At 36.6% G+C, this 27373-nt stretch overlaps 2 protein-coding genes across 6 annotated transcripts in view; both read right to left on the bottom strand.

Annotated features, from left to right (window-relative positions):
• LOC126955052 (peptidyl-prolyl cis-trans isomerase A-like) overlaps nt 1–27373 on the bottom strand; it is a 789087-nt gene that overhangs the window by 67558 nt on the left and 694156 nt on the right. The window lies entirely within an intron of this gene.
• Nucleotides 1–27373, bottom strand: part of SCLT1 (sodium channel and clathrin linker 1) — a 214627-nt gene that overhangs the window by 153682 nt on the left and 33572 nt on the right. For 4 of the 5 annotated variants that reach the window (XM_050791221.1, XM_050791223.1, XM_050791219.1 and 1 more), the window contains 3 exons: nt 9794–9852; nt 9189–9261; nt 4812–4867 (listed from right to left, as the gene is read on the bottom strand). In XM_050791221.1, coding sequence (XP_050647178.1) covers nt 4812–4867; nt 9189–9261; nt 9794–9852 — 188 coding nt within the window. Of the gene's footprint in view, nt 1–4811; nt 4868–9188; nt 9262–9793; nt 9853–27373 lie in introns of those variants that run through there. The other variant, XM_050791224.1, reaches the window with a different exon arrangement.

The raw sequence follows: 27373 nt of genomic DNA, 5'->3' as shown, positions 1-27373 counted from the left end.
TTTGTAAATATATACATGAACTCCTTCCCAAATTTCAAATAGATAATAAATATTTACTATACTGTATTCATAGGATATTGTCAGCACACTTGAATGGCATAATTAGGGAAAGTAAAATCAAATTTAATATCATACCATTGATTATCATTAGTCAAATTATGAAAGCACATCAATAAAAATGTTTTTAAAATAATTCCGTTGTATAATGCTATTTAAATCTGTATCATATTTAGTTGTAATCTAAAAAAATAAATATCAGGCTATCAGAAAATAAAAAATAACAAGATGCCACATATCACTACATACTAGATTCGTATACTAACTACTTTATATACTAAATACTAACTTTATAATCTTGTTGATTATGTTTCTGTGTTCTAAAGCTATATATAAATATGCCTAAATATCTTCAGATAGTTTTAAATTTCAAAAAAACTTTTTAGTGACTGTTAAAGACTAGTTTAAGAGATTCTGCAGTGAAAGAATATTCCATGTATCAGGGATTAGTAAACTTTTTATGTAAAGGACCAGAGAGTACATAAATATTTTAGGTTTTGTGAGCCATTCAATCTCTGTCACCACTATTCAACTTCATAGGCACATAAAACAAAGCAGCCGTCGACAAGATTTAAATGACTAAGCATGGCTGTGATCCAATACATTTTATTTATAAAAAGATCTGGCAGGCCAGATTTGACCCACAAGCTACAGTTTGTGAACCCCTGACAGATGTAATTAAATCTCTTTATCAGCACACTTTGGCTACAAGTAATAAAACACCCAACAAATAAATGAGAATAGCCATTTCTGTCTATTTTATTCACTAATGTATCTGAAAGCCTTAAATGGTGCCTGACATTTAGTAACCACTCAACAGTTGTGAATGACTATTTTCTTACTTCACCTAATATTAACTTGGAAGGTATACAGTTCCAGATTTGCTTCAGCAGCTCAATAATATCATTTAAGGACTTTGCAAAGGTTTCCTCATGTTTCTCTTCTTCTAATCTCATGTTGCTGATACCTACACACATAGTTAAAAAATGGCTATAGCAGCTTCACACATCACTTTCTAAAATGACAGGGAGCAGGAAAAGGAGAAAGCTTTCTTTTTGCCCTCTCTCCTCTTATTAGAGAGAAAAAGCTTTTTCAGAAGCTCCACAAGAGATTTTCCTTTATATCTCACTGGCTAAAACTAGGTCACATGTCCACTTCCAAGCCAATTCCTGGCAAAAAGACATAAAAACTGGTTTAGGTCAATGATTTATTATCTCAGGTTGTGGAATAAGCTCATCTTCCCTGAGCACATTGCCACTGGAACAAAATTAGGGTTATGTGACTATGTATGAAGGAAAAAAACAGCTCTTGTACTGGCAACAGATGATGTCTTCCATACCCTCAATAGTAAAATAAAAAATGACAACAATAAAATTTACTTTGTATTTAGTTAGTATCAGAAAATGCTGTACATGTATTCATTCATTTATTCAATTATCTTACTCAATTTCCTTCCTCTGGAAAGTTATGAGAGGAGGAAAAAATAGTATTGAGAAAGAAACAAGACAAAGCAAAACAAAACAAAAGCCTCTATAATCTCAACATGAAATACATTTCAAGGATTTCAAAATGGAAGGGAGAATACTACTCCTAATAATATGCTTTTTTTTTTTTTACTTTTTCCTCAGTCTGAGTTTTATAAAATGACTTCATTATTTCCTATTTGTAGTAAATTCTCAGATAATATACTCTGATATACAAATGTAAGTATTAAAATTTTCAGTAATGTGAAATTGTATACTTTTACACAATCCACGCCATTGCTAGCTTCCATTATTTAGACCTGTCCATGTATATTTATTTAAGGTATTTTCCTTAAAAATTAAATTCTTTTGATTTTGTAGTCCTTAGCTGCAAATACAATTAAAAGTAGGATGTTGTCCTAATGACATAATCAGTAGAGTTCACTTTAAAACCTGATTAACACTATCAAGTTACCAAAAGTGTCTTTAATAAACTTAGAATCCATTTTTTACACTTTCCTATTATACTAGGAATAAACATATTCATGAGACATGACTGCATTACCGTTGAATAGGTGAAGGCAGATTTTAAAGACCGGCTTCAAAAGACCTGGATATGAAAGGAATAATATAAAGTCCAATATAGGAAACAATTAAATGATTAGCTCAACCATAAAATACCTTCTCTATTCTCAGCACATTAATATGCAAACTTTATCTAAGTATATTGGTGATTCAGAAATCTTTATAATATTCTTTACTAGGAAGAGTATATTCCTGCTTAATAAGTATTTTGGAAAAGAATAGTAAATCATAAAATATTAAGATTAAAAAAAGTTTCCCATGGGAAAAAAACAAAAATAAATGAGAAAAACTAAAAGCCCAATTAAAAGATTTACTTTATTTTACACTTCAGTAAACACTGACGGCTTAAATATGTGAAGTTTTTGGAAATTAGAAGGAAAGAAAACTAATGGAAAATACAAGCAAGAGAAAATCATGAAATAGCCAAGGGCAAGACAATTCCATGGGTGTGCTACGTAATTTTAAGGAACAGCATGTATTAATTTAAATATAGCTACACTAAAATAAATGCAATAAAAATAAAAATAAAATTACTATATAATATAGAAGAATACAATAAAAGAATGTCAAACTTTAAAAGAGCCCATGTTTTGAACAAATTTAGAACTAAAAAAACTTTGGATATTTAGTCTAGTTAAAAGTCAACAAAAAAAGATGTATCAGATTTCAGTCCAGTAATATGAATTTTATGGGTTAAAGTTAAGAAACTTGGTATGGAAAAGCTTTAAACATTTTTTAGAAGCAAACATAAGAGAAGATCTCTATGATGTTAGGCTGAGAAAGGACTTCTTACAGGAGATACAAAGAACAACAACCACAGGAGAAGAGTGAGAGATTCAAATACTTAAAAAAAAAAGAAAAAAATTCTGTTAATCAAACACACCACAATCTGGGAATACAGATTTGAAACATCTATTATTGAATGTGTTCTATGAACCACTGGCACTAATTATTTATTTCTGTCCCCTTTCATATTCTGGCCTCCGTCCCACGGGCGAAAAGTCTCAAACTACATTGTCCAGATGTCTTGCAGCTGAAGTTGTGGATAAGATTAAAATTTTACCAGTGAGAGGCATTTCAGGGAGATATAGAAGGCAGAAGTGAGCTGAGACCATTTTTCTGTTGATATAGTGGCTGGTAAGTAAAACTGGATAGACAAAAATGTCTCTTGTAGTCAATATCATATGGTCCTTTTTCCAATATCGTCTCCAGCTTTATGGAAATGATGCTGCCATGGTAATAGGGATGGTGTAGCACCATAAATTCCTGACCTCAGGATTATAGTCTCTGAGGTGTAACTGTAAAACCAATCATTCAGTAGCACTTAACTGTAAGTGAATTAAATCCTTTCTTGTTTGAAATTTCTAGAATGGTTATTGTTTACTGCGTTGAGACTGACTGGCACATCAACAAATTTTCAGAATACAGATCACATAATGCACTTTGACAATTTAATAAGAAAAAGATAAGTAGAAATGGGGAAAATATATGAACAAGCATTTTATGAGAAAAGAAAACCACATAGGTAAATAAACATATAAATGGTCAATAATGGCAGGCTGAGGCGGGCAGATCATGAGGTCAGGAGATCGAGACTATCCTGGCTAACACGGTGAATCCCCATCTCTACTGAAAATACAAAAAATTAGCTGGGTGTGGTGGTGGGCGCCTGTAGTCCCAGCTACTTGGGAGGCTGAGGCAGGAGAATGGCACGAACCCGGGAGGCGGAGCTTGCACTGAGTCGAGATCGCACCACTGCACTCCAGCCTGGGAGACAGAGCAAGACTCCGTCTCAAAAAAAAAAAAAAAAAAAAGTCAATAATATTAGTATTCAGGAAAATGCAAATTAAAACCACAATAAAAAAGTATTTAACAGTCAAAATGATGAAAATTAGGAAGCTTAACAAGAGCTACAGATATTAAAAGATATGGATCAATATAAACTCATAAATATCACTGGTAAGAGTATAAATTGGTATAGCTATTTTGGAAATTAAGTTGATATAATATTGCAAAATTGATATTCATATAACCTATAATCCAGCAACTTCCTTCCTTGAAACTCTTGCACTTGTGTGTGTTATTGAATAAAAAAGTCCTAGAACACTAGATACCATTTTTATACAGTCTTTAAAAATATAAAACTAAAAAGTATATTGCTTGGAGATACACATACCTATAAAAAAACTGTAAAAGCAAGGGAATAATAAACACAAAATTCAAGATAGTGTTTATCTCTGGCAGAGAGAAAGAGAAGGACGGGAAATGGAAGAAAACCATGGATAGATGCACGAGTATTGGCAACATTTTAACACTCAAGCTGAGTGGTATGTTGAGAAGTTTTCATTTTATTAATATGTTTTCCAACATACATATATGTTATATACTACATTATTGATTGCTAATATTTGTAAGGTGCTTATTTTGTACCCTACTCCAAGTACTTACTTTATCCGTTACAGTCAGCCCTATGAAATAGGTTCTATTATGATATCTGATTTATAGAAGAGGACACTAAAACAGAAAGGGAAGTAACCTGTTCAGGGTCACACAGCTAACAAGTAATTAAGCCAGGAGTCAAATAGAAAAATCAGGCCCCAGAGTCCACATTCTTAACTATTAATACTATAGCTATCAAATATCAAATAACAAAAATAAAAGTTACCTAAGACAATAAAAGATAAAACCAATAGTTAATTGATTTACCTTTCATTTTCCTTGATGACATTTTCAAGCTGTAGTTTCATCTCACCCACCTGTTTCTGAAAGAATAAAATATGGTGTTGCAATACATTTTCCAGACAATCAGCTCTCCATTAAGTAGACCACTCATGTAAGCAATCAGATTCTGACACTGGTCTAGTGTCAGATTAGAAAGACTTATTCCTTATTTCTAACAAAGGGATAATTAATATGGATAGTTTACTAATAAGCAGAATACAATAAAACATTCACTTTAAATAGAATATAAATAAAATAGAAAGATTTTATGTAACACAGTGAGAAATATTTATAAATGTAATTCCTGTGACTTGTAGCTGTGAAAAACAGATGAAAGATATTCTGGAGTATGTCACTATAACAAATACCAGATGGTTCCTGTATCTTGAATGTATATCTTAGTTAATTCACCTCAGTTTAGTGAAGCCCATATAAGCATATGTATTTTTCTAGTATTTCAAAAGGTAAAATGCTAACAGTAAGAAGAAAATGGAGGTCTTTTTTAGCAGTCATTCATTCAGTCTCTGATTCACCACTTTCATTAACTATCTAAACTCTCTGTACCATACAAGGCTGCTAAGGTAAACAGACATGCTCACTGAAAAATAGTAGGAAAGATGGTTAAAAAAAAAAAAAAATCACCTAACTAAAATACAAGGAAGAATAAAATGCACACTAGAAAGGGAATTAAATGAAGGTCTGATTAATGCTCTCTGAAGGAGTAAAAAGATGTTAGGATTTCAAAAGAAAAGAAAGAGCATTTAAAGTTGGTGAAAATATGAGTAAAAGCAAAATAGCAAAAAATAAGTAGTCAACTCTCAGTAAGTGTGAATGAGCAAGTGGAGAGCATACACACACACCCCCCCGCCCCCGGAAAAAAACCCTGAATTTATATGTAAAAGCATGCAAAATCTCACTTAAAACTGTAATCAATTCATGATTGTGTATTAGTCTTGATTGTGCTTCCTAGGCTAAAGGAGAGAAGCTTATCCTGGAGTACACCTTCACAATGGACGGGTGGAACAGGCAGTTCTCCAAGCCTTTTTCTCTCCCTTTCAACCAGAGAAGATCAAGGCAGCTTGGTCTAGGAGATCAGAATAGTGAATGCTAACTATAAATTTGGTTTGAAAGGTGAACTTTTCCAAGGTCCCCGTTATGCCTGAAACAATTAAACCAACATGAATTAATTCACTACCAGATAATTGAGCACTGGCCATATATGGACCGATACAGTGAGAGAGAAAATTGGAAAGACAGGTACAGGGTTTTAAGAATGTCATGGCAAGAGGTTTGGATTTATTGTAGCAATTATGTTGATTTTATAATTTTTAAATAATTTTTTTTTCCCTGAGATGGCGTCTCACTCTGTCTCTTAAGCTGGAGTGTTCTCGAGAGCATGATCACAGCCCACTGCAGCCAATAAACTCATCTTTAAAAGTTAAAAAACTATCAGTGCATCTTAAAGAATGTTTATTACTCTTAAATAATTATGTAAGACACATACTCATTAGCTAAGACTAAAGATGGATTGTAACACTCTCACTATAAATTCCTTACTGTAAAATATTTCAAAATATTTACATTTGGAAGGAAGTGAAATCCACACAGTATTTCTCACATCATCAAATTTTTCCCTTCTATTTATATTTTCTGGCAAAAAATCGTCCATATAGAGAATTGCAGTGCTACTTTTCCTGCTTTGGAGATAACACTATTTTTTGACTAGGTCAATAAGTCATAAGAACTAGTACTTCTAATCAATCACATCTATCTGAGCAACCATTCTTAGATGTCAACATTTTTTTTTTCTCTAAAAGAAGGAGCAATTATTTTTATCATCAAAGACTCTTAGGCTTTCTAGCATAGTTTATTTCTCTCTTGTAATTAATTCAGTGATCACCCTCTGGCGGTAAAGAATGCAAAATGGAAAAACAAACTTAAACATCTTAGTAAAATGGCTTATTAAAGAAATACATGAATCAGATTATAAAAAATTTAAAAGAATTTAATTTCAAGATAATTAGCTATCTTATGTTATAACAACCAAAGTACATAATATGTTATTATAGGAATTTAGAAAGAGTAAATTCAGCAGAAACTTTAAATTCACTAGTCCTGAAAACAAAAAGAAAATATCATTTGTGCAAAAGAGGGCTTTCTGTTGCTCTTTAATTGTCAGCTAGGAAGATTAAAAGACATTACTGTGCTTGTCCTAAATTTAAATGACTACAGGCTAAGAAATACACAGTAAAGACCAGGAAGACTTTATGATAAAAGACACTATAATTTTAATGAAATGCTTTTATTTGATATTTGGGTCTAGAGGACAACTTTGTACGTTTATGTGTTTGAGAAATAACCTTGGAAATGAAAGCCTACATAATTTCAAACGCAGTGAAAGAACCTAATTTTATTTTTAGCAATTGGAAGCATTATGTGTTCTTTTAGTAAAGCTACATATCAATGCATTAATTGATAAGTAAGGGCTTGTTAAACTAGCTCTAATCAGCTTATTCCCATAAACCCTGGCATTTAATCATTTATTAAATATTTAAGGGCCTACTATGTGCTACACTTGAAAGTATACAGTAGGATCCCTTCACGTCCATGCATAAAAAGAAAAGGAAGTAAGGGAGAAAGTGCTTAGTGTCTGCCACACACACGGCCCCATTCTGAGGAAATCAGTCTCAGGGGTTGCTTTACTATATTTTATTGTATTTTTTTTTTTGAGACAGAGTCTCACTCTGTTGCCCAGGCTGGAGTGCGGTGGCACGATCTCAGCTCACTGCAGCCTCTGCCTCCCGGGTTCAAGTGATTTCTCCTGCCTCAGCCTCCCGAGTAGCTGGGATTACAGGTGTGTGCCACCATACCTGGCTAATTTTTGTATTTTTAGTAGAGACGGGAATTCATTATGTTGGCCAGGCTGGTCTCAAACTCCTGACCTCAAGGGATCTCCATACCTTGTCCTTCCAAAGTGCTGGGATTACAGACATGAGCCACCACACCTGGCCAGGGTGCTTTAATATAAAGTCATTATACTCTCTTCCATTTGCATTAATGAAAGCCAACTTTGCCACCCTTGCTACAACTGTATTTATCCAGGAATTGGTATCTAAACCAAATACAATCATGAGTATATTCAAGCTCTAATAAAGAGAGGTCATTGCCTCCTGATAGGCTTAGCTTGAGACATGTAAGTTCTATTTAAGAAATACTTCCATTATATGGTTATCACAGTATCAGAAAGGTCAAAATTTTAGGGGAAAACATTAAAAGACATTTTCAGATCAAAGAAACACATTATAAATATTAGGTATATTCTAAACATGTAGCTCATTGAAACTCAAATTGTACCCTAAACAATTTTGTGCTATTATTCCAGTTCTCCATAAGCCCTGGGACCCAAAATGATAATCCATTCTGCAAGTAATGGGAAATGCAGATAGAATGAGGTAAGCAGGAAGGTCTGAAAGCATGAGAGACAGTTTTAGGTTAAAAATAGAGAGATGTAAGCAAACAATAAGGAGATTAAGAGCTTCTTCTAAGCACCTAAGAAGTATCTCACGCAAGACAGCAAGAGCAAGGAAACACTGAATTAAAAGACAAGACTGAAGAGAATATTAATTTTCTTTGAGACAAGGTCCAGTTCTGTTGCCTAGGCTGGAGTGCAGCGGCTTGACCACAGCTCAATAAAGCCTCGACCTCCCAGGCTCAAGCAATTCTCTTACTTCAGCCTTCTGAGTAGCTAGGACCACAGGTGCACACCACCACACCCAGCTAACTTAATCCTAGCACTTTGGGAGGCCAAGGTGGGCGGATCACGAGGTCAGGAGATCAAGACCATCCTGGCCAACATGGTGAAACCCCATCTCTACTAAAAACACAAAAATTAGCTGGGCACAGTGGCTCATGCCTGTAATCCCAGCTACTCGGGAGGCTGAGGCAGGAGAATAGCTTGAACCAGGGAGTTAGAGGTTGCAGTGAGTCAAGATCGCACCACTGCACTCCAGGCTGGCAACAGAGTGAGATTCCATCTCCAAAAAAAAAAAAAAAAAAAAAAGAAAAAGAAAAAAAAAGAGATGAGTCTCACTATGTTACCCAGGCTGGTCAAATGATCTTCCTGTCTCAGCCTCCCAAAGTGCTGGGATTACAGGCGTGAGTCACTGCACCCAGCTAGAAGAGAATCTTTAAACAAACATATACACATATATACATTCACACACATTTACAGAGGGCCACCAATTGGTTAGTTACAGCAAATATTCTCTTTCTCATCAATGTCTTTTTAAAAAGAGGGAGTCTATTTTACTTTTTATTTTCATAACGAAATATTATAAAAGCCTCATAACTATGATTTCATACCTGATAATATTTCAGCTGCCCATTTAGTTCTCCTAGATGTTTATCATACTCAGTTATAAGAGGAGCTAAAAAGCTAAAAAAAAAAGACAATAAAAATATAGCATATTCTGTTCCATCTAGTTTAATAAATATATAACAAGTGAAATAAATTACACATAAAAATTTTATGTTTAGTCTACTCATGCAACCAAAACTTTTCCCTTTTTTCCAAAACCAGGAGTTTTAAATATTTGCACAATTAATATTTTGGACTGAAAAATTCTTTGTTGTGGAGTGGCTAGTCTGTGCATTGAAGGATGTTTAACAGCATCCTTGGCCTCTACCCATTAGATGGCAGCAGCAGTCTCACTTTCCACAGTAGTGACAAGCAAAAATGTTTCTAGACATTGCCAAATATCTCCTGGTGAAACAGGGGTAAAATCATTCCGTCTGAGAACCAATTTTGTAGACCCTGTAATACTTGCTTTTTCTTGTCAATTCAAGAACAAAGCATTTAAGTTTAATAACAGCAGATCATGAAACAAACATTCCTGATACTAAAAGAATTACTTTAATAACAATTAAATATAACTAAGAAAATGATATTATTCTGGTTAATACTTTACCTTTGGTCAAACACGAGGTTTTCAAATGTGTCGTCTCCTTCTCCTTGGCAGACAGCTTTCTATAAGAGAATGTGCATCTTAAAATGTGTTCTCACATCATTCTAGCCAAAATTGATAGTGATTTAATATTAAATGCAATTAAATTTTCATAACCTTAGAAAATCTATTTATGTCATTCATAATGAGAGAAAAAGAAAAAATAATAATCTCAATTTATATTGAAAAGCATTTGGTAAATTTAATACCCGTGCATAATAAAAACCATTGGCAAATTAGAAATTTGGGGAACTTTTCTTAATTTGATAAAAATATCTGCCAGAAATCTAATCAATTACAATTTAAAGGTTGAAAAGCAAGAAGCAAGGCTATTATTATCTACAAACAATTTGGCCATTTACCTAAAAACTCAGTAAAATCTACCAATTATTAGAACTAGTAAGAGAATACACTAAAAGTCACCAGACAGAAAATGAACACTTAAAAAAAAAATTACTAGCTTTTTCAAATACCAGCAATGATTAGAAAATGTAATATAAAAAATCCTATTCACTACTATGACAAACAATATCTGCAGAATAAAGCAAATAAAAAATGGTACAGGAGCTTATTGAGAAAATTAGTTTTACTAAAGGATATAAAAGGAAATCTAAACAAACATGGTACTATAGCATTCATCTGTGGGTGCAACGGTCAATATTTTGAGTATGTCAGCTCTCTAAAATTGACTACAACTTCATTGCACTCAAAAATGAAGTTCCAATAGAATAATTTATAAAAGTTCCATGAAAGAGTAAGTGTGAAAAATTAGCCAAGATAATCTCACCAAAAAAAAAGGAAAAGAAAAAAGAAAGAGAAGAACTTGGCTTACTACATAGCAAAACACCACAATGCTACAGCAATTTTAACAGTATGCTATAGGTACAGTAACAAACTCAACAGTATAACAAACCCAGAAATAGATTCAAGCATTTATAGGTATGTGGCATATAAAATAAGAGGAATTATAATCGAATGGACACAGTACTGCTATCCAACAAATAGTACTGGATAACAAACAAAATTAGATTCTAGCACATACTAAATGGAAAAATATAGATAAAAATCCAAATGTTGTTAAAATTTTAACAATTATTGCAAGAAAATGCATTATTGACCTTGAGTTACACAATGCTTTCTTAACTTCACAAATGCAGAAATTTTTGTCTGTTTTGTTTGTAAATATCTCAAGCAGCGCCTGCCATACTTTTTTGCTCAAATTGCATTTGTTAGCTGGAAGACACCAGGAGCAAAACCTATAAATGGAAAGACTGACACATTTTACAACATCCAAATTTAAAACTTCTATACAGCTAAAGACACCATAAGCAAAGTTAAAAGACCTATAGCATTCGTAGCATGACCAGAAATTTTGTATCTATGGCATATGGAGAAACATTTAAACACAAGATGTGCAAGGTTTTTCAGTGGTGCCTTTACTATAAAACATAGCTAACAAAATGTCTTTTAACAGAATAAATAAAAAATGATACAATAGAATCCCGTAAGTAGTTCAAGAAATTAATTAAATTTATATGTATCAAAATAGATATATCATAAAAAACAAAGAAATTATTTCTAGGGGTGGAGAGAAGAAAATAGGACAGAGAAGGAAGACGGTCAAAGGGATCACTAAAAGCATCTGTAATATTCTGGCTTTTTGAAGGGAGAAAGTATTTATGATCACATACATATTAAAGAGTAATTTTAAAGCATAACTCAAGCCTCTGAATTCTAAAGTTTCACTTAATTAATTTTTAATATTTTACTCTGTAAATATTTATTTACCTACTATGTGTAAGGGCCCATGGGAGGTACAGTAAATAATACAAAGATGAACAACTCATAGTCCTTATCCACTGAATGGACTGTAGAGTTATAGGCAGAAACAGGCAAATAAGCAAGGAACAATAATAAGAATAAAGACATACCATGAAAGAGGCATAGAATGGTGAGAATGAGTGGATGAAAGGAAGATAATCAATACTGTTTTTATTCAAGTACTACATACATACAGAAGACTGTGCAAATTATAAGTATACAGCTAAATAATTCTCACAAAGTGAATATACTCATGTAACCAGAACACAAATCAAGCAACACAAGTACTCCTCACTTTGCATGTTGGTATAAGTGTCTTCATTTTGCACAGTTCTGTGGAAACATCAAATCCAAGTAAGGACAAAGTTGTGATACACACAAGTTTCAGTTAATATGGCACTGCAAAAAGTGAGAATTGTGTATATAACCAACAACCCCTAAACCCCTAAGTCACTACTCCCACGCTCCATGTGGGACCCAAATCCTGACTTCTAACAGTATGAAATCATTTTGCCTGTTTTTTAAAAAAAATTATAAAAATATAACCATACAGTATATTTTCTGTTATGTCTGGCTTCTTTTGCTTACCACTGGGTTTGTGAGATTCATTCTTACTGCTGTGGGTAACTTTGGTTCGTTCATTCTTACTGACATATACCATTTCACTTTATAAGTATGCCACAATATATTTATGCTTTCTATTATTATTTATTTATTTATTTTTGAGATGGAGTCTCGCTCTGTTGCCCAGGCAGGAGTGCAGTGGCACAATCTCGGCTCACTGCAACCTCCGCCTCCCAGGTTCCTGCCATTCTCCTGCCTCAGCCTCCTGAGTATCTCGGACTACAGGTGCCTGCCACCACGCCTGGCTAATTTTTTGTATTTTTAGTAGAGATGGGGTTTCACCGTGTTAGCCAGGATGGTCTCGATCTCCTGACCTCGTGATCCGCCTGCCTTGGCCTCCCAAAGTACTGGGATTACAGGTGTGAGCCACCGTGCCTGGCTATGCTTTCTATTATTAAATGAAGTATCTGGGTTGTTCATTATTTGGCTATTATAAATAGTGCTGCTACAAACATTCTTGAAAAGGTCTTCTTGGTATAGGCATTTCTGATGGGTATACCTACAGGTAAAACTGATGACTCATAAGGTCTGTATCAGTCAGATCTAGAATAAAATGTCAAACAATTTTCTGAAGTAATCTTACCAATTTACTCTCTCACAGGCAGTGTATGAGAGTTATTCCACATCTTTGTCAACACTTGGAGTTATGCTTTTCACTCTAGCCAGTGGATGTAGTAGTATTTCATTGTGGTTTGAATTTCCATTTACCTGATAAACAATGAAGTTGAAGACTCTTTTCTACAGTTACTAAGCATTTTAAATACCTCCTTTTGTGAAGTGACCTGTTTCTCTAATGGATAATTGTTTTAGTTATTAATTTGAAGACATTCTTCAAATATTCTAGATTTTTGCAAGATTACAAATATATTCTCCATTCCATAGCTTATCTTTTTACTTTCTTAATGGTGTCTTAAAAACATAAGTTCTTTCATTTTGAAGTAGCCCAGTTTATCATTTCTTTCCTTTATGATTAGTGCTTATGTCCCGTTTAAGCCATCCTGCCTACTATAAGCTCATAACGTCTTCCCTCAAGTTTTATTCTAAAAGCTTTACCTTAACATTTAGATATGCAATCAATGCAGAAATCACATATGAGAGTAGTTTGGGTAGAGATCAAAATTCATTTTTCTTTATTCTGAATGAAAGTCTGGTATGTGTAAAGCTATTTCTAAACTTTATTCTGTTTAACTGGCTTGTTTCCTTGGCCAATACCATACTAACAAAATTACTATAGCTTTATAGTAAATATTAAGACCTGGTAGTATCTGTTTCCAAGTGTAGTTGTTCTGCAAGATTGTCTTAGCTCTTCTTGTCCTTTTTCATATAAATTTTGAGGGGGAACTATTATGTTTTTGAGGAACTTCCATACTGTTCTCCACAGTGGCTAAACTAATGTATATTTCTACCAACAGTGTATGAGGGTTCCCCTTTCTCTACATCCTCACCAGCATCCATTATTGCCTGTCTTTAGGACAAAAGTCATTCAAACAGGGGTGAGATGGGATCTCACTGTGGTTTTGATATGCATTTCTCTAATGATGACTAAATGTTTAGCATTTTTTTCATATACTTCTTGGCCAGTTGTATGTCTTCTTTTAGAGATGTCTATTCAGTTCATTTACTCATTTTTAAATTGGATTCTTCTTTTAACTGCTGAATTGTTTAAGCTCCTTATATATTCTGGACATTTGTCTCTTGTCAGATGAATAGTTTTCAAATACTTTCTCCCATTTTGCCAGATTTCTCTTCATTCTGTTGACTGTTTCCTTTACAATACAGAAGCTTTTAAGATTGATATAATTCCATTTGTCTATATTTGCCTTTCTTGCTTATGCCTTTGAGGTCTTCTCCATAAAATCTTTACCCAGGAAAATGTACTGAAACATTTGTTTTTGTCCACCAGTTTCATAGTGTTTGGTGTTACATTTTTTTAGTCCATTTTGTGTTGATTTTTGTATATGGTAAGAGACAGGGGTGACTTATTTTTGGCACATGGATATCGAGTTTTTCCAGCACTATTTCTTTTTCTTTATTTGCAGATGACAGTTTTTTAATTTTAATTTTTATTTTACTTTAAGTTCTGGGATACATGTGCAGAACATGCAGGTTTGTTACATAGGTATACACGTGCCATGATGGCTTGCTGCACCTATCAACCTGTCATCTAGGTTTTAACCCTGCATGCATTAGGTATTTGTCCTAATGCTCTCCTTCCCCTTACATGCCATCCCTGACAGGCCCTGGTGCGTGATGTTTCCCTCCTTGTGTCCATGTGTTCTCATTGTTCAATTCCCACTTATGAGTGAAAACATGCAGTGTTTGCCTTTCTGTTCTTGTGTTTGCTGAGGACAATGCTTTCTAGCTTCATTCATATCCCTGCAAAGTACATGAACGCATTCTTTTTTATGGCTGCATAATATTCCCTGGTGTATATGTGCCACATTTTCTTTATCCAGTCTATCTTCATGGGCATTTGGGTTGGTTCCAAGTCTTTGCTATTATAAGTAGTGCTTCAATAAACATATGTGTGCATGTGATAGTAGAATAATTTATAATGCTTTAGGTATATACACAGTAATGGGATTGCTGGGTCAAATGGAATTTCTGGTTCTATATCCTTGAGGAATTGCCACAATTTCTTCCACAATAGTTGAACTAATTTACACTCCCACCAGCAGTGTAAAAGCATTCCTGTTTATATACAAACTTGCCAGCATCTGTTGTTTCCTGACTTTTAATGATTGCCATTCTAACTGGTGTGAGATGATATCCCTTTTGGTTCTGATTTGCATTTCTCTAATGACCAATGATGATGAGCTTCTTCTTCGTATGTTTGTCGGCCACATAAATGTCTTTTTTGACAAGTGTTTGTTAATATCCTTCACCCATTGTTTGATGGGGTCGTTTTTTTCTTGTAAATTTGCTTATGTTCCTTGCAGATTGTGGATATTAGACCTTTGTCAGATGGGTAGCTTGCAAAAATTTTCTCCCATTCTGTAGGATGCCTGTTCACTATGATGATAGTTGCTTTTCTATGCAGAAGCTCTTTAGTTTTAACTGGATCCCATTTGTCTATTTTGTTGTAATTGCTTTTGGTGTTTTAGTCATGAAGTCTTTGCCCATGCCTATGTCCTGAATGGTGCTGTCTAGGTTTTCTACTGGGGTTTTTATGGTTTTGGCTTTTAAGTCTTTAAACCATCATGAGATATTGTTTGTATAAGGTGTAAGGAGGGGGTCCAGTTTATGTTTTCTGCTTGAGACTAGCCAGTTTTCCCAGCACCATTAATTAAATAGGGAATCATTTCCCCATTACTTTTGTCAGGTTTATTGAAGATCAGATGGTTGTAGATGTGTGGTTTTATTTCTGAGGCCTTTGTTCTGTTCTATTGGTCTATGTATTTGTTTTGGCACCAGTACCATGCTGTTTTGGTTAGTGTAGCAGTGCAGTATAGTCAGGTAGCATGACTCCAGCTTTGTTCTTTTTGCTTAGGATTGTCTTGGCTATACAGGCTCTTATTTGGTTCCATATGAAATTTAAAGTAGTTTTTTTCTAGTTCTGTGAAGAAAGACAGTGGTAGCTTGAGGGGAATAGCATTGAATCTATAAATTTCTTTGAATAGTATGACCAGTTTCACAATATTGATTCTTCCTATCGATAAGTATGGAATGTTTTTCCATGTTTATGTCCTCTCTTATTTCCTTGAGCAGTAGTTTGTAGTTCTCCTTGAAGAGGTTCTTCACATCTCTTGTAAGTTGTATCCCTAGGTATTTTACTCTCTTTGTAACAATTGTGAATGGGAGTTCACTCATGATTTGGCTCTCTATTGGTCTGCTATTGGTGTATAGGAATGCTTGGATTTTTGCACACTGATTTTGTACCCTGAGACTTTGCTGAAGTTGCGTATCAGCTTAAAGAGATTTTGGCCTGAGATGATGGGGTTTTCTAAATACACAATCATGTCATCTCCAAACAGAGACAATCCGACTTCCTCTTTTCCTAATTGAATACCATTTCTTTCTTTCTCTTGCCTCATTGCTCTGGCCAGAACTTCCAATACTATGTTGAATAGGAGTGGTGAGAGAGGGAATCTTTGTCATGTGCCAGTTTTCAAAGGGAATGCTTCCAGTTTTTGCCCATTTGGTATGATATTGGCTGTGGGTTTGTCATAAATAGCTCCTATTATTTTGAAATATGTTCCATCAATACCTAGTTTATTGAGAGTTTTTAGCATGGAGGGCTGTTGAATTTTGTCAAAGGCCTTTTTTTGCATCTATTGAGATAATTGTGTGGTTTTTGTCACTGGTTCTGTTTATGTGATAGATTATGTTTATTGATTTGCATATGTTAAACCCGCCTTGCATCCCAGGGATGAAGCCAACTTGATCGTGGTAGATAAACTTTTTGATGTGCTGCTGAATTCTGTTTGCCAGTATTTTATCGAGGATTTTCAAATTGATGTTCATCAGGGATATTGGCCTGAAATTTTCTTTTTTTTGTTGTATCTCTGCCAGATTTTGGTATCAGGATGATGCTGGCCTCATAAAATGAGTTAGGGAAGAGTCCCTCTTTTTCTGCTGTTTGAAATAGTTTCAGAAGGAATTGTACCAGCTCCTCTTTGTACCTCTGGTAGAATTCGGCTGTGAATCCATCTGGTCCTGGACTTTTTTTTGGTTGGTAAGCTATTATTTACTGCCTCAATTTCAGAACTTGTTATTGGTCTATTCAGGGATTTGACTTCTTCCTGGATTATTCTTGGAAGGGTGTATGTGTCCAGGAATTTGTCCATTTCTTGTAGATTTTCTAGTTTTGTGTGTGTGTGTGTGTGTGTAGAAGTGTTTATAGTATTCTCTCATGGTAGTTTTTTATTTCTGTGGGATTGGTGGTGATATCCCTTTTATCATTTTTTATTGTGTCTATTTGATTCTTCTCTCTTTTCTTCTTTATTAGTCTGGCTAGCAGTCTATCTATATTGTTGATCTTTTAGAAAAACTAGCTCCTAGATTTATTAACTTTTTAAAGGAATTTTCATGTCTCTATCTCCTTCAGCTCTGCTCTGCTCTGATCTTAGTTATTTCTTGTCTTCTGCTAGCTTTTGCATTTGTTTGCTCTTGCTTCTCTAGTTCTTTTAATTGCAATGTTAGGGTGTCGATTTTACATCTTTCTTGCTTTCTCTTGTGGGCATTTGGTGCTATAAATTTCCCTCTACATACTGTTTAAATATGTCCCAGAGATTCTGGTACGTTGTGTCTTTGTTCTTATTGGTTTCAAGGAACATCTTTATTTCTGCCTTCATTTTGTTATTTACCCAGTAGTAATTCAGGAGCACATTGTTCAGTTTCCATATAGCTGTGTGGTTCTGAGTGAGTTTCTTGATCCTGAGTTCCAATTCGATTGCACTGCATTCTGAGAGACTGTTATGATTTCCATTCTTTTGCATTTGCTGAGGAGTGTTTTACTTCCAATTTTGTGGTCAATTTTAGAATGAGTGTGATGTGGTGCTGGGAATAATATATATTCTGTTGATTTGGGGTGGAGAGTTCTGTAGATGTCTCTTAGGTCTGCTTGGTCCAGAGCTGAGTTCAAGTCCAGGATATCCTTGTTAACTTTCTGTCTTATTGATCAGTCAAATATTGACAGTGGGGTGTTAAAGTCTCCCACTATTATTGTGTGGGAGTGTAAGTCTCTTTGTAAGTCTCTAAGAACCTGCTTTATAAATCTGTTTCCTCCTGTAGTGGGTGCATATATATTTAGGATAGTTAGCACTTCTTAATGCATTGATCCTTTTAACATTATGTAATGCCCTCTTTATCTCTTTTGACCTTTGTTGGTTTAAAGTCTGTTTTATCAGAAACTAGGATTGCAACCCTTGCCTTTTTTTTGCTTTCCATTTGCTTGGTAAATATTCCCCCATTTCTTTATTTTGAGCCTGTGTGTGTCTTTGCATGTGAGTGGGTCTCCTAAAGACAGCACACTGATGGGTCTAGACTCCTTATCCAATTTGCCAGTGTCTTTTAACTGGGGCATGTAGCCCATTTACACTTAAGGTTAATATTGTTATGTGTGAATTTGATCCTGTCATCATGATGCTAGCTGGTTATTTTGCCCAATAGTTGATGCAGTTTCTTCATAGTGTCCATGGTCTTTACAATTTGGTGTGTTTTTGCAGTGCCTGTTACCAGTTTTTCCTTCCCATATTTAGTGCTTCCTTCAGGAGTTCTTCTAAGGCCGGCCTGGTGGTGACAAAATCCCTCAGCATTTGCTTACCTGTAACGGATTTTATTTCTCCTTCGCTCATGAAGCTTAATTTGGCTGGATGTAAAATTCTGGGTTGAAAATTCCTTAAGAATGTTGAATATTGGCCCCCACTTTCTTCTGGCTTCTAGGGTTTCTGCCAAGAGATTTGCTGTTAGTCTGATGGGCTTCCCTTTGTGGGTAACCCGACCTTTCCCTCTGGCTGCCCTTAACATATTTTCCTTCATTTCAACCTTGGTGAATCTGATGATTATGTGTCTTGGGGTTGCAATTCTTGAGGAGTATCTTTGTGGTGTTCTCTACATTTCCTGAATTTGACTGTTGGCCTGTCTTGCTAGGTTGGGGAAGTTCTCCTGGATAATAACCTGAAGAGTGTTTTCTAAGTTGGTTCCATTCTCCCCGTCACTTTCAGGTACACCAATCAAATGCAGATTTGGCCTTTTCACATAGTCCCATATTTCTTGGAGGCTCTGTTTCTTTCGTTTCACTCTTTTTTCTCTAATCTTGTCTTCTCACTTTATTTCATTAAGTTGATCTTCAATCTCTGATGACTGTTCTTCTGCTTGATCGATTCGGCTATTGATAGTTGTGTATGCTTCACAAAGTTCTCGTGCTGTGTTTTTCAGCTCCCCCAGGTCATTTATGTTCTTCTCTAAACTGGTTATTCTAGTTAGCAATTTGTCTAACCTTTTTTTTCAAGGTTCTCCGCTTCCTTGCATTGGGTTAGAACATGCTCCTTTAGATTGGAGGAGTTTGTTATTACCCAACTTCTGAAGCCTACTTCTGTCGATTTCTCAAGCTCATTCTCTGTCCAGTTTTGCTCACTTGCTCACGAGGAGCTGTGATCTTTTGGAAAAGAGGCTTTCTGGTTTTTGGAATTTTCAGCCTTTTTGTGCTGGTTTTCCCCCATCTTCGTGGATGTATCTACCTTTGGTCTTTGATACTGGTGACCTTTGGATGGGGTCTCCGAGTGGATGACCTATTTGTTGATGTTGATACTATTCCTTTCTGTCTGTCAGTTTTCCTTCTAATATTCAGGCCCCTCTGATGTAGGTCTGCTGGAGTTTGCTAGAGGTCCACTCCAGACCCTGTTTGCCTGGGTATCACCAGTGGATGCTGCACAACAGCAAAGATTGCTGCCTGTTCCTTCCTCTGGAAGCTTCATCACAGAGGGTCACCCACCAGATGCCAACCAGAGCTCTCCTGTATGAGGTGTCTCTCAGCCCCTACTAGGAGGTGTCTCCCAGTCAGGATACACAGGGGTCAGAAATCCACTTGTGGAGGCAGTCTGCCCCTTATCAGAGCTTGAATGCTGTGCTGGGAGATCCGCTGCTGTCTTCAGAGCTGTGAGGCAGGGATATACACGTCTACTAAAGGTGCACCCACACCCGCTGCTTTCCCCAGGTGCTCTCTCCCAGGGAGACAGGGGTTTTATCTCTAAGTCACTGACTGGTGCTGCTGCCTTTTTTTCAGAGATGCTCTGCCCAAAGGGAGGAATCTAGAGAGACAGTCTGGCCGCAGCGGCCTTGCTGGGCTGTGGTAGGCTCCACCCAGATCAAACTTCTTGGCAGTTTTGTTCACACTGTGAGGGTAAAACCGCCTACTCAAGCCTCAGCAACGGTGGACGCCCCTCCCCCTAACAAGCTTGAGGGTTCCAGGTTGACCTCAGACTCCTGTGCTGACAGTGAGAATTTCAAGTCAGTGGATCTTAGCTTTCTGGGCTCCATGAAGGTGGGACCTGCCAAGCCAGACAACTTGGCTCCCTGGCTTCAGCCCCCTTTCCAGGGGAATGAACAATTCTGTCTCACTGCCATTCCAGGTGCCCGGGGTATGGGAAAAAAAAAAAAAAATCCTACAGCTAGCTCATTGCCTGCCTGAAAGGCCGTGCAGTTTTGTGCTTGAAACCCAGGGCCCTGGTAGCATAGGCACTGGAGGGAATCTCCTGGTCTGCCAATTGCAAAGACCATGGGAAAAACGCATTGTCTGGGCTGGATTGCACTGTTCCTTGCACAGTCCCTCACACCTTCCCTTGGCTAGGGGAGGGAGATCCCCCAACCCCGTGCACTTCCTGGGTAAGGTGACACCCCACCCTGCTTCAGCTTGCCCTCCGTGGGCTGCATCTGCTGTCCAACCAGTTCCAATGAGATTAAATGGGTAGCTCAGTTGGAAATGCAGAAATCACCTGTCTTCTACGTCGATCTCACTCGGAACTGCAGACTGGAGCTGCTCCTAATGAGCCATCTTGCCAGAAACTCCTATGTAATGTCCTACTTTGTCTTTTTTTATGTTTGTTGGCTTAAAGTCTATTTTATTAGAGACTAGTATTGCAAATCCTGCTTTTTTTTTTTTTTTTTTTGCTTTCCATTTGCTTGGGAAATATTCCTCCATCCCCTTATTTTGAGTCTATGTGTGTCACTGCACGTGAGATGGGTCTCCTGAATACAGCACATGGATGGGTCTTGACTCTCTATTCAATTTGCCAGTCTGTCTTTTAATTGAGGCATTTAGGTTATTTACATTTAAGGTTAATACTGTTATGTGTGAATTTGATCCTGTCATTATGATGCTAGCTAGTTACTTTGGACACTATTTGATTCAGTTTCTTCATAGTGTCGTTGGTCTTTATATTTTGGTGTGTTTCTGCCGTGGCTGGTATGGGTTTTTCCTTTCCATATTTAGTGCTTCCTTCAGGAGCTCTTGTAAGGCAGGCCTGGTGGTGATAAAAATCTCTCAGCATTTGCTTGTCTGTAAAGGATTTTATTTCTCCTTCACTTATGAAGATTAGTTTGTCTGGGTATGAAGTTCTTGGTTGAAAAATCTTTAAGAATGTTGAATATTGGCCCCACTCTCTTCTGGCCTGCAGGGTTTCTGCAGAGAGATCTGCTCTTAGTTTGGTGGGCTTCCCTTTCTGGGTAACCTGACCTTTCTCTCTGGCTGTGCTTACCATATTTTCATTTGTTTCAACCTTGGAGAATCTGACAATTACGTGTCTTTGGATGCCTCTTCTCGAGGAGTATCTTTGTGGTGTTCTCTGTATTTCCTGAATTTGAATGTTGGCCTGTCTTGCTAGGTTGGGGAAGTTCTCCTGGATAATATCCTGAAGAGGGTTTTCCAAGTTGGTTCCATTCTCCCAGTCACTTTCAGGGACCACAATCAATCATAGGTTTGGCCTTTTCACAAAGTCCCATATTTCCTGGAGGCTTTGGTCCTTGCTTTTCATTCTGTTTTCTCTAATCTTATCTTTATGCCTTATTTCAGTAAGTTGATCTTCAATCTCTGATAGCCTTTTTTCTGCTTAATTGATTCAGCTATTGATAGTTGTGCATGCTTCATGAAGTTCTTGTGTTGTGTTTTTCAGCTCCGTCAGGTCATTTATGTTCTTCTCTAAACTGGCTATTATAGTTAGCAGCTCCTGGAACCTTTTTATGAAGGTTCTGAGCTTCCTTGCATTGGGTTAGAACATGCTCCTTCAGCTCAGAGGAGTTTATTACCTACCCTCTGAAGCCTACTTCTGTCAATTTGTCAAGCTCATACTCTGTCTAGTTTTCTGCCCTTGCAGAAAGGAGAAGAGTTGTGACATGTGGAGAACAGGCATTCTGGTTTTTGGATTTTTCAACATTTTTGCACTGGTTTTTCCTCATCATAATGGATTTACCTACGTGGTGGATTTGATCTTTGAGGCTGACGACCTTTGGATGGGGTTTTTGGGTTGGGGTCCTTTTTGTTGATGTTGATGTTATTGGTTTCTATTTTTTAGTTTTTCTTCTAACAGTCAGGCCCTTCTTCTGCAGGTCTGCTGCAGTTTGCTGGAGGTCCACTCCAGACCTTGTTTTCCTGGGTATCATTAGCAGAGGCTGCAGAACAGCAAAGATGGCTGCCTGTTCCTTTTCCTGGAAGCTTCATCCCAGAGGGGCACTGGCCTGATATCAGCTGGAGCTCTCCTGTATAAGCAGTCTGTCAATCCTTCTTGGGAGATCTTTCCCAGTCAGGAAGCATGGGGGTTAGGGACCCACTGGAGGAGGCAATCTGTCCCTTAGCAGAGCTCTAGTGCTGTGCTGGGAGGATTCTGCTTGTCAGGATATGCTGCACTCTTCAGAGCCAGCAGGTAGGATCGTTTAAGTCTGCTGAAGCTGCGACCACATCTGCCCCTTCTCTCAGGTGCTCTGTCCCAGGGAGATGAGAGTTTTATCTATAAGCCCCTAACTGGGGTTGCTGCCTTTCTTTCAGAGACACCCTATGAGCATGAATCTAGAGAGGCATTCTGGCCACAGTCTCTTAGGTGCATTCTATTGAGTTCTGCCCAGTCTGATCTTCCCTGCCTCCTTAGCAGTGACAGGAAAATTACCTACTCAAGCCTCAGTAATGGTGGATGCCCCTCCCCGAACCACGTTTATTCATCCTAGGTGGACTTCAGACTGCTGTGTTGGCAGCAAGAATTTCAAGCCAGTGGTTCTTAGCTTGCTAGTCTCCATGGGAGTAGGACTCGCTGAGTGAGACCACTTTGCTCTCTGGCTTCAGCTCCCTTTCCAGGAAGTGAGCAGTTCTGTCTCACTGGGGTTCCAGGCACCACTGGCATAAGAAAAACAAAAAAACAAACAAAAAAAACAAAACAAAAAATCTCCTGCAGCTAGCTTGGTGTCTGCCCAAACATCCACACAGTGTTGTCCTTGAAACCCAGGGCACTGGTGGTGTAGGCAACAAGGGAATCTCCTGATCTACAGACTGCAGAAACTGGGAAAAGCATAGTATCTGGGCCAAATAGCACAGTCCCTCATGACTTCCCTTGCCTGTGGTAGGGAGGACTCCAGCTGCTTGCACTTCATGGGTGAGATGATGCCCCACCCTACTTCTGCTAGACCTCCATGGTCTGCAACTGCTGCCTAACCAGTCCCAATGAGATGAACAGGTTACCTCACTTGAAATGCAAAAATCAACCACCTTCTGCATCGGTCTCGCTGGGAGCCGCAGACTGGAGCTGTTCCTATTCAGCCATCTTACCAATGTCTATCTGCCAGTACAATTTTTTTTTTTTTTTTTTTTTTTTTTTTGAGACACAGTCTCGCTCTGCAACCTTTGCCTCCCAGGTTCACACCACTCTCCTGCCTCAGTCCCCCGAGTAGCTGGGACTACAGGCGCCCGCCACCACGCCCAGCTAATTTTTTCTATTTTTTTAGTAGAGACAGGGTTTCACCATGTTAGCCAGGATGGTCGTGATCTACTGACCTTGTGATCCACCTGCCTCAGCCTCCCAAAGTGCTAGGATTACAGGCATGAGCCATTGCGTGTGGCCCTGCCAGTACTATTTCTTAAAGAGACTGTCCAATCTCCAATGAATGTTCTTGGCACCTTTGTTGAAATTCAGTTGGATGTAAATTTTGATTCTTTATTGTGTTCTACTGGTCTATGTGTCTATTTTTATGGCAGTACCATGCTGTTTTGATTACTATAGTTTTATAGTATATTTTGAGGTCAGGTGGAGTGATGCCTCCAGCTTTGTTCTTCAAATCCATGAACATGGTATGTATTTCTATTTGTTTGTATCATTTTCAATTTCTTTCAACATTTATATATTTACTTATAGAAATCTTTCACCACCTTGGCAAATTTATTCTTAGATATTTTCTTAATTTTCTGTAGCTATTGTAAATGAGATTGCTGTCTTGATTTTTTCTCCCACTAGTTTATTTTAGTGTATAGAAACACTATTAAGTTTTGCGTGTTGATTTTGTATTCTGCAACTTTACTGAATTTGTTGATCAGTTCTAAGAGTGTTTTGGTGGAGCTTTTACATGTTTCTATATATAAGATGATGTCATCTGCAAATAGGTTCAAACAACTTCCTCCTTTCCAATTTGGATGCCCTTTAATTTCTTTCTCTTGCCTAAGTGCTCTAGCTAGGACTCCCATACTAAGCTGAATAAAAATGGTGAATGTGGGCATCCTGGTGTTGTTCCAAATCTTAGGAAGAAAAACCTTTCAACTTTTATACAGTCAGTATAATGCTGGCTGTGGGTTTGTCATAGATGGACTTAATTGGTCTGAGATACATTCAAACACCTAACTTGTTGAAAGCTTTTTTAAATCAAGAAGATACGTTGAATTTTATCACTTGCTTTTTTTGGATCTATTGAGATTATCATATGGTTTTTGTCCTTCATTCTTGGATGTGATGTATCAGGTTTTCTGATTTGTGTATGTTGAACCATCCTTACATCTCTTGATCCCACTTGATGATGGTAAATAATCTTTTTAATATGCTGCTGGATTCTATTTCCAATTATTTTGTTGAATAATTTACCATCTATATTCATCAGAGATATTAACCTATAGTTTCCTTTTATTGTGCCTTTGTTGGGTTTTGGTATCAGGTAATGCTGGCCTTGTGGGATGTGTTTGGAAGAATTCCCTCATCATTGATTTTCTGGAATAATTTTAGAAGAATTAATATTCTTGTTCTTCTTCTTTTTTTGTTTTTGATAACTCTTAGCCTCCCAAGTAGCTGGGACTATGGGCATGCACCACCATGCCCAGCTATTAAGAATTAATATTATTCTTTAAATGTTTTGGTAAAATTCAGCAGTGAAGCCATCAGGTCTTGAGTTTTTTTTTTTTTTTTTTTTTTTTTTTTTTTTTTTTTTAAAGACTTTTTATTACAGACTCAGTCTCGTTCTTCATAACTGATCTGTTCAGGTTTTCTATTTCTTCTACATTTAATCTTGGAGGGTTCTGTGTGTCTGGGAATTTATCCATTATTGCTAGGTTTTCTAATTTATTGACATACAATTGTTCACAATAGTCCTATTGATCCTTTGTATTTCTTTTCCTTTTTTTTTTTTTTTTTTTTTTTTTTGAGAGGGAGTCTCACTCTGTCACCCAGGCTGGAGTGCAGTGGCATGATCTCAACTCAATGCAACCTCCACCTCCCAGGTTCAAGTGATTCTTGTGCCTCAGCCATCCGAGTAACTGAAATTACAGGCACCCGCCACCACGCCTGGCTAATTTTTGTATTTTTAGTACAGATGGGGTTTCACCATGTTGGCCAGGCTGGTCTTGAACTGGCCTCAGGTGATCCGCCCACTTTGGCCTCCCAAAGCACTGGGATTACAGGCATAAGCCACCATGCCCGGTCCAATCCCTTGTGTTTCTGTGGTATCATAATGTCTCCTTTTTTCACTTCTGATTTTATTGGGATCTTTTCACTTTTCTCTTGGTTATTTTGCCATATTTTGTTGTTTATCTTCTCAAATAATGAATTTTTCATTTTGTTGATCTCTTGTATTGTTTTTTTTAGTGCCAATTTTGTCCATTTCTACTCTGACATCTATTATTTCTTTCCCTATACTATTGTTTGTGTTTGATTTGTTCTTGCCTTTCCAGTTCCTTCAGATGTTTCATTAGGTTACTTGAAGTCTTTCTATTTTTTTTGATGTAGGTATTTATTGCTATAAATTTACCTCTTTTGCTGTATCCCATTGTTTTTGGTATATTGTGTTTCCATTTTCACTTGTTTCAAGAAATTTTCAAATTTCCTTCTTAATTTTGTTCATTGACCTATTGGTCATTCAAGAGCATGTTGTTTAATTTCCATGTATATATACAGTTTCTAATGTTCCTCTTGTCACTGAATTATAGTTTTATTCCACTGTGGTCATAAACAATATTTTAAATATTTTAATCATTTTAATTTTGTTGAGACTTGTTTTATGGCCTAATATGATATATCCTGGAGAATGTTCCATGTATTCATGAAAATAACATGTATTCTTCAGTTGTTGAATAAAAATTTATATAAATGCATGCAAGATCCATTTGGTCTATAGTTTAAATCTAATGTTTATTGTTTTTCTGTCTAGATGATCAGTCCAATGCTGAGAGTGGGGTGTTAATGCCCCCACCTATTATTGTATTAGAGTCTATCTATCACTTTAGATCAAATATTTACAATTGTTATATTCATTCTTGATCACAGGACTCCCTTTGTCTTCCTTTACGTATCTGTATGCTCTGGTGTTGGGTGTATATATATTTAAAACGATTATATCCTCTTCCTCAATTGATCAGGAATGAGGATATAATTGAATTCATCGTTATGTAATGACTTCGTGTTTGTTTCCAGTTTTTGGTTTAACGTTTGTATTATCTCATATAAGAATAGCTACCTTTGTTTGATTTTTGTTTCCATTTGGGTATCTTTTTCCATGCCTTCACTTTCCATCCATATGTATGTTTACAGGTGAAGTGAGTTTCTTGATCACAGCTTTTTATTCATTCAGCGTGTCTTTATCTTTTAAGTGGGAAATGGAATCCATTTAGATTCATGGTTATTACTGACAGTTAAGGACTTACTCCTGTCACTTTGTTATTTGTTTTCTGATGGTTTTGTATATCCTTTTTTTCCTGTTTTTCTCTTATTATTGTGGTTTGGTAGTTTTCTCTAGTGGTAAGGTTTGATGCTTTTTCCATTTCTCCTTTGTGTATCTGCTCCACCAGTGAGTTTTGTATTTTTATGTGCTTTCATGATAGCAATTATTGTATTTTGCTTTCAGATATAGGACTCTCTTGAGCATTTCCTGTAGGGCTAATAGAGTGGACATGAATTTTCTCAGTTTGCGTTTGTCTGGGAAAAACTCTTTCTCCCTCATTTCTGAAGAAGAGTGTTGCTGGGTATAGTATTCTTGGCTGATACTGTTTTTCTTCTTTTGGTACTTTGACCATTCTCTCCTGTCCTGTAAGGTTTCTGCAGAGAAATGCTGTTAGTCTAATTACAGATTCCTTTATATGTGACTTGCTGCTTACCACTGGCTAGCTTTAGCATTTTCTCTTTGTCTTTGACTTTTGAAAATTTG

Source organism: Macaca thibetana, chromosome 5 (genome assembly GCF_024542745.1).
Source record: "Macaca thibetana thibetana isolate TM-01 chromosome 5, ASM2454274v1, whole genome shotgun sequence".
Taxonomy (NCBI): domain Eukaryota; kingdom Metazoa; phylum Chordata; class Mammalia; order Primates; family Cercopithecidae; genus Macaca; species Macaca thibetana.
Note: the sequence above shows the minus strand (reverse complement) of the source record. Positions and strands in the feature narration are given on the sequence as shown.